The sequence below is a fragment of the Trichoplax adhaerens genome, genomic scaffold, assembly GCF_000150275.1.
Source record: "Trichoplax adhaerens TRIADscaffold_3 genomic scaffold, whole genome shotgun sequence".
NCBI classification, from domain to species: domain Eukaryota; kingdom Metazoa; phylum Placozoa; class Uniplacotomia; order Trichoplacea; family Trichoplacidae; genus Trichoplax; species Trichoplax adhaerens.
The window spans coordinates 4,842,084-4,852,019 of record NW_002060945.1 but is presented as its reverse complement, the minus strand read 5'-3'; the positions used below and the strand labels follow the sequence as shown (position 1 = coordinate 4,852,019).

The following is a 9,936-nucleotide window of genomic DNA, read 5'->3' as shown; positions in this document are numbered from 1 at the left end:
TATTTTACTGCCCTGCCTACCTCTCTATCTTTGAAACGATTAGGGCTAGACTGCCAGAGCAGAATTATTTACTGTTCCACACGTTACTGCAACCAGGTATGTACTGTACTGTACAGTACAGTACGAGTATTTAGCATAATGTACTGTGCACAGTACGGTATGTTTCTAGTAGCGTACAGTACTTACTGTACAGTGTACAGTCCTTCATTGGGCTTCCTATCGTCACATAACGACTGGGCTGGTTTGGCCAACTCATACCCATACAGTACAGTATATCATATGCGATTCCAGCTGATTTGTACTGTGTGAGTGTTGGTAAGTAGCTGGGAATCTGCTGGGAAAGGCCTTTTCTTCCTTAATTATCACTAACTTACTTTGCTTCAAAAAGTTGCCTAATGAATCGTGGAGAAATTTTATCAATACAGATTGGTCATTATTCCAATTTTGTTGGTGCACACTGGTGGAATTTGCAGGTCGTAAAGAATCCTATCATTCTTGCCGATGCAATGTTATTCATTGATTTGATTGTAAACATTCTAGAAGATGCAAAGAATTGTTTAGTTAAACGTAGAAAATATACAGTACTTTACATTTTTAGATTACTAAAATGAATTTTTCAATGTTATATACTAGGAAGGATCATTTATTTATGATCCATCTAAAGTTACAACGTCGGACATTGATCATGATGTTCTGTTTAGAGAAGGCATGACAAGAAATGTAAGATAGCTAGCTGCACATTTCAATTACTCTGCAGCATGAGGGAATGAATCGTGCAAATCTCAACATGTTGTTATCATCTTTGTAGGGTCAAGTAACTTATACACCAAGATTAATAGCTTTTGACTTGAAAGGTAAAAATAGATATCTATAAATTTATATTAATTCTTATATACTATAAACGGCACCACATCCGATATCCGTTAGCTATGCATAATGACGATATACTGTACTGTTCCCTCCCTTTCTGAAATTGATTGCATTGAAGATGTATAAGATTAGTCTTACATAATTACCTTACAGAAATTGAGCTATATTGTCTACAACCTACTACATATTTCTAAAATGTGTTCTCGTTCATAGTTATCATGCACTACGTACATTATTGCCAGTGTCATTTCATGACTTACACTAGGTTTACACCCTTCGGTATACTGTACGCGGGTGTTTTATTTCATACCAGTGAAAACATTCTTTTCAAATAGTTATAATTTATCATAAGATAAAATAGAAAATGCTGTAGAACGTCTATTGTATTTGTACTTAATCTTTGAGTATAAAGGCATTATTAGAAATAAAGTAAAATGATACTGATTCTTTTGCAAATAAATAAATACAAAATTACTAATTATAATAGACTAATATGAATGGAACATCTATTCCTAATAACGTTGATTATACGGTTATGCTATTATCTGCGCATATAGGTAGCTTGAATAGCTTAAAAGAAGAAGGCAATCTTTATAATACAAAGGAATCTGACTCACAGAATCAATTACCTTCATGGTATGATTCATATTTGAGTAAAAACTAATTGTCGATTTCGATTGAGAAATTAGCCATTACGTTGTGGTATTGCGAAACTTATTATGCCATTTTAGTAATTTTTATAACTGCACTAATAATATTTGAGGATTCCACGAAAAGTAATATGATGCTAATAATAATGTACTCGAAATGAATTGCTTATCCGTACATTACACTACTTAGGTCCGGTTCAACAGAGCAACATTACACAGAACCTGCCTTAAAAAATCAATTTTTGCAAGATTTAGAATATGAAGATAACGTAAGCAGAGTGAATCAATAGGTGTAATTCATACAAGACTTAAACAATTTATAACGCTGTACAGTATTAAACAGCACTTGATAGTTTACTTCAAATAAATCAAAGTAAGTTCAACTAAAATCTCCTGCAACTTAAACGTTATTGATTTTTATTAAACATTGCGATCTTTATGTGATGGATAGTAGGCAGAGGGTACCTTTATTATTTTCGCTATTCAAAACATTTGATTCTTACTACTAGTTAAAACATATAATAAATTTTACTAATAAACTTGACACAGTAGCTGTTATGCAGAATAAAATAAGCAATTTGTAATGAGTTTGTGATAGCTGTTATAGAATATACTGTAGAAGTTTTAATTTTGGGAATGGCATACGAAGGTTAATATTGTATGTTCTTATATGTAGGAAGCTTTGAACTCTGCAAAGGACAAGGATACACTGGGTCAAGCAGAGAATTCGAAGGGTAGTAGTAGTCACAGCAATACTTCTCGAGTTAATCGAGACAGAATATACAATAACTTAGATAGCGAAATATCAGTTTGGTCTGACTTTCTTCGTATACACTGGCACCCCAAGTCATTATGTATTGTGCCACAATTCATGCATAATGCTACATTTGCTCCGTTCGATACCTTCACTTACGGTTTGAATGTTTATGATAAGGTATAGGAAGTCATCTTGCGATGGTCGTTTGGATGTTATTCATTTCATCAATTATAGGGTAAAAATATCTGATAGAAATTATCATTCATTATGCAGATGGCTGAAGAATATGAAGATAAGCTACATTTTTTTACTGAGGAGTGCGATCATCTCCAAGTAATTAGACTTTACTTTAGTTTATTGCAAAAATGATATACTACTATACTACATCAGATTTGCAATTAGTAACTATTGTCTTCTTTCTATTTTGTTCTTTATTAGGGATTTCATATACTTACAGATATTTATGATGGATTTGGTGGACTAGGATACAAAATTATAGAAGACCTTCGAAGCGAATTCCGGTCGAAAGCAATAATAAATATTAACCCATTCCCTGTAGTAAACCATGCAATGGTAAATCCTGCTTATGACTATATCGTGTATTTGGTAAATTATGGTTGATAATTATCAATTTAATACTTAGGACGCATCAACTGATCTTACTATTATAAACACTGTGTTGTCACTGTGCAACTACCACGAATATTGTAATGCAACCCTACCATTGTCACTAAATACATCAGCAGCAGTCGGTTGTATTGAACCAGTAAAATTTAATAGCATAAAATATGATGTAAGTTAATGATATAAAAATTGTATAATCGTTGTATGTATGTATATAATAACAGTAACATTCATTTGTGATATGTAATTATTACAACTCTAATGCATCTTACCTGATTTAAATTTATAGCCATTTTCGATGTATCACACTAGTAGTATCATTGCTGCCTCTTTGGATACCGCTACACTACCCTATCGGTTAGAAAATGATCAAATTATTGAATAAGTAAAAGATATATGCATGATTTCTTCGATTATAATTATACTAAAAAAGAAGATTTGTAGTTCTCTGTCTAGCAATTTTACTGCCGATCATCTTTACGATGCTCTAACGGAAGCTGAGCGCAAGGTTTGAATGATAATATACGTATTAAAATTGAAAAATTTTAATAAAGTATGTGCGATTAGTATTTTAAATTTGATTTTAACCAGCTTATGTGGTAATCTTTCCAAGTGCTCAATTATTACCTTCCATGTTTTAACTATAAACGCGTATATACAGATATTATCGTTATCTACCGGCTTTCCACTGCCGATTGACAATGGTGCTAGCTCGGGTACTTTTTTTGAAAGTCTTAATGGAGATTTGGATTCTATTTTATCGTGCATATCTCCTGAACATAAAGAAAGAGTAAGCATTTACATTGCAATTTAAATACATCGCTTACCGTGACTACCGCTAATAGAATTTTAACTAATTAATATAAACCATTCTTTAGAATGTATCCTTTTCTCGTTATGTTACCTTACGTGGCATTACTACTTCTCCTTTTGAGTAAGTGATGTGATATAGTTTCTTTATACAAGCAACTACAGTTATCATAAAGTATATTTCACTGCTAAATATTAGAGGGAATAGGAGTGTACCATCTCGAGAGATGTCCGAAAGTTTGCAACATAATAATACTCCAAAAACGATGTTACAGAAATTGTTATTTAAATCATATCCTAATTCGTTGAGGTATGTAACAACGAACTAATGAAATTTTACTGTTATATTGGGAAAACGTATAAATATACTTATATCTATGGTAATACATCTATAAGAAGTTAAATATTATTTGCTTATGTGCAGCTTGTGCTCGATTGTTAATGATGCGTGCAACGTCAGTGCACCTTTTCCGTCAATATTTTCAAAGAATAGCACAAAAGAATTCTATAAAAAGGCTAGGTATGATAGCATAGGTTTTGCCTAACTTTCCAATATTTATGAGAATGTTACATTCAATTACTGTATCTTAATTCTTAATTTGGTAGTAAGTACCGCAATGATAGCTAATGCAGCCTTCCTACTTTGACCACTTAACTATTATTATTGCTTACTATCATTTTATTCTTTTTATTCTGATTAGTAACGAAAAAGAGCTACAAAACTTAGGTAATCCTGCACTGTCATATTGCTAGTATAATTATGACGTAGGCATACTTTTTCGAATTAATAAATTAGATGGATGGAAGGTGATCAGAAGTGATATCCTAGATCCTATCTATATCTAAAAATTTATCTTTATATAATTTTCATAGATGCTTGCAATATGGCGGCTATAGCAAGTTTGGAATCGACTTGTGCTAGTCAACATTACCTAAAATCTCTACTCAATCAAGCCGAAAAAGTCGCTTTTCGTCGTTATCATCAGTTTAAAGAAACTGGTATGGAAGAAGACACGTACTCAGAAGCTTTAGATAATCTAGCTAATCTTGCAGAAGCTTATAGCGTTGATAGAAGTATATAAGTTTGTAGAAAAAATCTACATTCTTGCTCTTTACGAAGTAACATTTTAATTGCTAGTGATTATCCACTAGATGTTTTGAATAATACCAACCAGATTGTAATGAATAGTAACCCAATGGTAACGAAGGTTTTAGTAATCTGATTTTTGTTTAAAATACTTTTTGTATCTGATACGACTTTACAACACACGTATAACTGCGAATCAACATATAATTGTAATTATTTGTATTAATAGCCGCTTCTTCGACCTTAATGAAATTTCGTTGCCAAATTTTATTGGATAATGTTCTGTTGACTTAACAGTAGAATTTTAAATTTATGTAGGATACGCATTCGTATTCAAAGTTATTACTAAAGTTAATATATTCTATTTGCATAGACAGTACGGTATCATTTATGAACCTGCATGTTTTACATTTGTAATTTTAAGTGTATTATTGCTATTTATAATAATACAATGAAATTTGTTAAGCCAAATGATTGGCACTGTATAATTACAATTTATGGTTAAAGTTACGAAGTTATGATAATTTTAATAATTATAATTAATCAGAGACTGCAATCCACAATGTATTGATGTGTTGATGCAGAAATCGTTGATACAGAATAGTAGCCGTACAAAGCTATAAATACATTTATCAGATCTGCTATTTAACCTTTTCTCTTATAAGGATCTTGTATGCTAACTGACTAGTTCTTCTATAGACAGCAGTATGACAACTAACCTACTATGTTTTAATTCCTTAGTAAAATACCGACGATACACATATTTAATAACATTTTATAATTTCAATAATTAACAATAAATTGCTAGTGATTCATCACGTCAATGATGGCTGTTTGTGGGAATATTTGTGGAACCTATAGGATTATTGTCCGTTCTAATAAACTTATGCAATTCATAAATTTAGTATTGCCGCATTGGCTACCTTCTTAAGTTTATATCTTAGTAAATATCTGCTATACATTCGGCAATATAAAGTAAAATTATTGCGCTTAAGCCATATTTTGTTGTTAGGAAAAAAGTAAGTCAAAGTTCAACATTTTAAATACTGTTACTAGTGAGGAAATTAAGCAAAGCATCTAAAATAATTCAAATATTAGTTCGAGACAGATGAACAATACGATATTAAATAACAAATGTCAATTTTATATAAATAGCTTATCATTGACATAAACAATGCTGTAGTCTATATCTTTGATGGAAGCCCTGAGTAAAATTTTTTATATTTGAAACCGTGACAAATTAAATAATGCTTATTATATGTTCCCTTCAGTTTCGATGAGCGATTCAATAACTGAATCTGAACCCTTTAAGTTTATTTGAGTTTCGATTATTGCTTCAGCAGTTTCTCTGGCTGAAGCTATTAAATTTTCTAGTGCTTTTCTGTACTCTCCAGCTAAAACGGATGTTGCTATAGCAACAATTTCGTGCAGACTTAATCCAAAAATTTCTTCGTGCCAATCTCCGTCAATATCACGATCAGCCCTAATCAGATGCCCACAAGTTACAGCTAATCCTGACCATCTCAAAGGGTAATCATCAGGTGTTTGCTCTTGTGCTTTCAAAACATATTCAGTAGGAATTCTGGAAGCCTGAGAGAAAGTCTCTAAACAAATATCATGCGCGATATCTTCAAGGGCTACACATGTTATCTCGAACCAACTGTTAAAAAAAGAAAATACTCCTAATTAACATAATTATTCAAAGTATCAGACATTAAGTTATAATCTTTTCAGTTTGTACTGTATACAGCAATATTATCGTTATTGGCCAGTTAATGACCATTATTAATTAAAGGTATGCGTGGCTTCATTTCGTAATAATAAAAAGATTCGGATGTATTTACTGTACTGTAGGTATATAAATAACTGCGATTTAAAAATAAATTTATATTTCACCTTCCGGGTACCACTTCAGCAATAAAGATTGAGACACCAACATACACTATGTCAGGACGATTATTGTTAACATCTTTAGTACGAGCAATCATTTGTTTTGCAGCTTTAAGACCTGCGGAAAAGCCAACCGGTTGTGGTGCCATATTTAAAACGGTTTCTAAAGGTTGATAACTTACAGTGGCATAATAAAAGACTTCCTTAAACGAGTCGTGCACTGCCTGCACGACATAGCCTTTCCTTGCGGACACAATAACCTCGACGGGTAGATTGTCAACATCTAGATTTTTAGTAGAGCATATTGATAGGGTGTTTTTAATAACGCAGTACTACGTAAATTTGCTTCAAGGCTCAATATAATATAGTAGTATAAGAATTAGTATCACTGTAATACTGCCTTATCTATTTTACTAATTGCTTATAGCAATGCAATAACACACATACTTTGATTAGCAGAAAGTCCAGGATCTAATGTCGACATCATCATATCTACTGATTTCTAGAATCCATACATAATTAATTCATAAATTGTTAGAGTATACCGCTGCAAATCAAGAACTTCAACAGCTATAACAATCTTTTTTCTTACATCACTATTGACTTATCACACATGGTACCTCTAGCATGCTCATCAGATAATAAGCAATAGCTTTCTCACCTTTGTAGTTTCAACAACATTGCGCCCGATCGCTTGAGCACCTTCAACTGCACTGCCTTTAACATTAGATAAATTTTCTTTGGCAGTTTTGACAAGACTACTTGCATTGAGTCCTATACTACTTTCAACAGCAGTAGAAATCCAATTCCATACACCTTTATTATTTTCGTTGGTAGCTACCTGCGAATCGGCTAAATTTTGAAAAGTATAACAATTTTTTAAATTAAAGGAAATTAAAGGATAACTCGTTGATCTAGGTACGCGTCAAATGGCTCGCCTACTTTTTTTATCTTATTATAGTGACACGCCTGTACACCGTTATTGAAATCTAAGACAGCTAATTATATAATTATTGCAGGATATACTGTATTTTGCAAGTAGAAATTTTTGAAAGGTGTATTTCTAAACATTTTACGGGTCGATTTGTTTAAGTACACTATTTCAGGTCACTGGTATTAGGTAGTTGGTTAATGAGATGTTTCGATTGAATTTATGTGTGGATCTATGCTGTATAATGCATGCTGTATGTAGAGTACAGTATCATAGAGCGTACGAAATTTCTGAGGATTTCTACCAAACTGTGCTGTGCATATGTCATACATTAAGCTGGCCATAGTGTAATTCAACCCAAGTTGGAGCTGAGATCATCGTATCTGTATGTCAATGTACAGCCATAGTGCTTTACTGGTTGTTCATGAGTAAAGTATAAGTGAACCAAGTTGCTAGAGAAGTCATTTATGAATACATCGTATTGAATCTTAGTCTTTAACCGGCAAATACTGCATGCGTAAGTCTGGCACTACAGTAGGTCAAATTAGTTGAATTACATTATCGTCAAGCTGTGACTAATAACGACATTATACTGTAGTAATTACTGTAGCAAATGCAGTGCCTACTTCTCACAGTATTATTGATCATTAGCTAATGGGTTATTTTCCTAGTTGATCACTTTAAATTGAAAGTGTAAGTAAAATTCAACGTAGTGTACACGAAAATAGCATCTATTTTTTAGGAAAGAGGGGCTGATCATCAGTATATTACCAGCGATTTTTTACTACGATATTGCGTATTACTAATAAAGTTTGTTGAAATGCAGTATATAATGTATACAGTGCAGTGTACGTATGGTGTAAGAGTATCGATGTCACAACATAAATTATCATCGAGAATTTTATTATTACTTGAACATCATTTTTTTGCAAACTAGACTACCTAAAGGTTCTTTCGAATTATCTTGTTCATCCATTGTTTCTGGTTGATTGCTAACAGCATTACCAGAAATTAGATTTCTGTTTCGAATCTGAGCCGCTTCATCCACTGGAGTTGCATTGTTGTGTGGCATCTCTTTTTGGGGAGTATTAAAGGCGTCTTGTGCTTCTGCCATTATTGATCTTGAACTTGAAGTAGACTAGATTAGAACACTCACTGTATTACTCTTCTACAATAACAATAATTAATCTTTAATCTTCGTTGTAGCAAAACGGACTTTTACTTTACTCTATCTTCTATTTTTAGCTAGTCAGGCACTTTGTGCAGAGTGCAGTATTCAAAATTTGGAAACATACGTGGTCTTAAAATGATACTGTTTTCACTTGCTACATTTACAGTACACAGTACAGTAGTGTCCATTTCACAGTACACCGTACTGTACTTTACAGTACATTGTACAGTACAGCTGGCAGTATTGACAAATATTGAATTAGGTGATTTCGTACCGTTGGTAGTTGATAGTGGAAAGCAATGGCCTCCAATTGCTTTTCTTTCTATAGACTGTATCAGTACGTACAGTACTGTACTGTACTGTATACTATACAGTCCAGTTTATCCGTACGGTACGCGTAAGCCAGTAATTGTACCTGTCACGTAAATCTGCACACTCATAGTAAAATGCTTGAGTTACCAGATTGAATGTCGTCATTTTCCGATCGTACTGCACAGACTCCTTGGATAAACTCCCTGATGGATCGGATCGGATCCGATTGGAGTGATGAAGTTACGTAACCATTAAGGACCGTGGTCCACCCGTGATACTGCATGATACACCTACATATCGTGTACTGTACATTGTACAGTGGACAATACCCCAATTTTCCGTCAGTAACCTTTACCAAATTGATCAGTCTCTCTGCAGTAATCCACCATTACCAAGCAGCATGGCCGAACGCGAACAACCTCCACCGGATCTTGATAGTAACAACTCGGATGAAGAAACCACCCAACCAACTAATGTCTCCGATACTAACGATGAATATAGCAATCTAAGCTTTGAACAACCTGAACTAGAAGAGGAGCCTATATTTCTTAATGATCGTCAAGACGCTGATGTCGGTATTAAAACGACTTTAGAAATCCAAGAACCGATTGGCGCTGCTGCTGCAATCGCTGACGCCACTACCACTGAAGTTAAGCAAGAACATCATGAAGAAACCCAAGCAAGTCCACAGATTGCTGCTATTGCAGAACAGGAGGTAGATCATCATGTAGAGATGGAGGAGGATAATCACAGCCAACAGAATCCAGATATTTCTGAGGTAATTATATATAGCCTTTACATTAATGGATATCGAAATACTGTACTCTACTGTTT

General features: G+C 33.4%; 2 protein-coding genes across 2 annotated transcripts; one reads left to right on the top strand and one right to left on the bottom strand.

The window, feature by feature from the left end:
• Positions 1-1,363: 1,363 nt before the first annotated feature.
• Positions 1,364-4,793, top strand: TRIADDRAFT_54552 (uncharacterized protein; the record flags this gene model as incomplete). The annotated part of the gene is made up of 13 exons (XM_002110993.1): positions 1,364-1,506; positions 1,711-1,789; positions 2,197-2,454; positions 2,551-2,610; positions 2,716-2,850; positions 2,921-3,070; positions 3,335-3,409; positions 3,563-3,691; positions 3,780-3,835; positions 3,911-4,021; positions 4,136-4,231; positions 4,413-4,438; positions 4,585-4,793. The coding sequence occupies 13 exons, from the start codon at positions 1,364-1,366 to the stop codon at positions 4,791-4,793; spliced, it is 1,527 nt and encodes a 508-aa protein (XP_002111029.1).
• A 1,259-nt stretch (positions 4,794-6,052) lies between these two features.
• Positions 6,053-8,733, bottom strand: TRIADDRAFT_54551 (uncharacterized protein; the record flags this gene model as incomplete). The annotated part of the gene is made up of 5 exons (XM_002110451.1): positions 6,053-6,458; positions 6,695-6,971; positions 7,136-7,190; positions 7,350-7,540; positions 8,562-8,733. The coding sequence occupies 5 exons, from the start codon at positions 8,731-8,733 to the stop codon at positions 6,053-6,055; spliced, it is 1,101 nt and encodes a 366-aa protein (XP_002110487.1).
• Between the last annotated feature and the right edge of the window lie 1,203 nt (positions 8,734-9,936).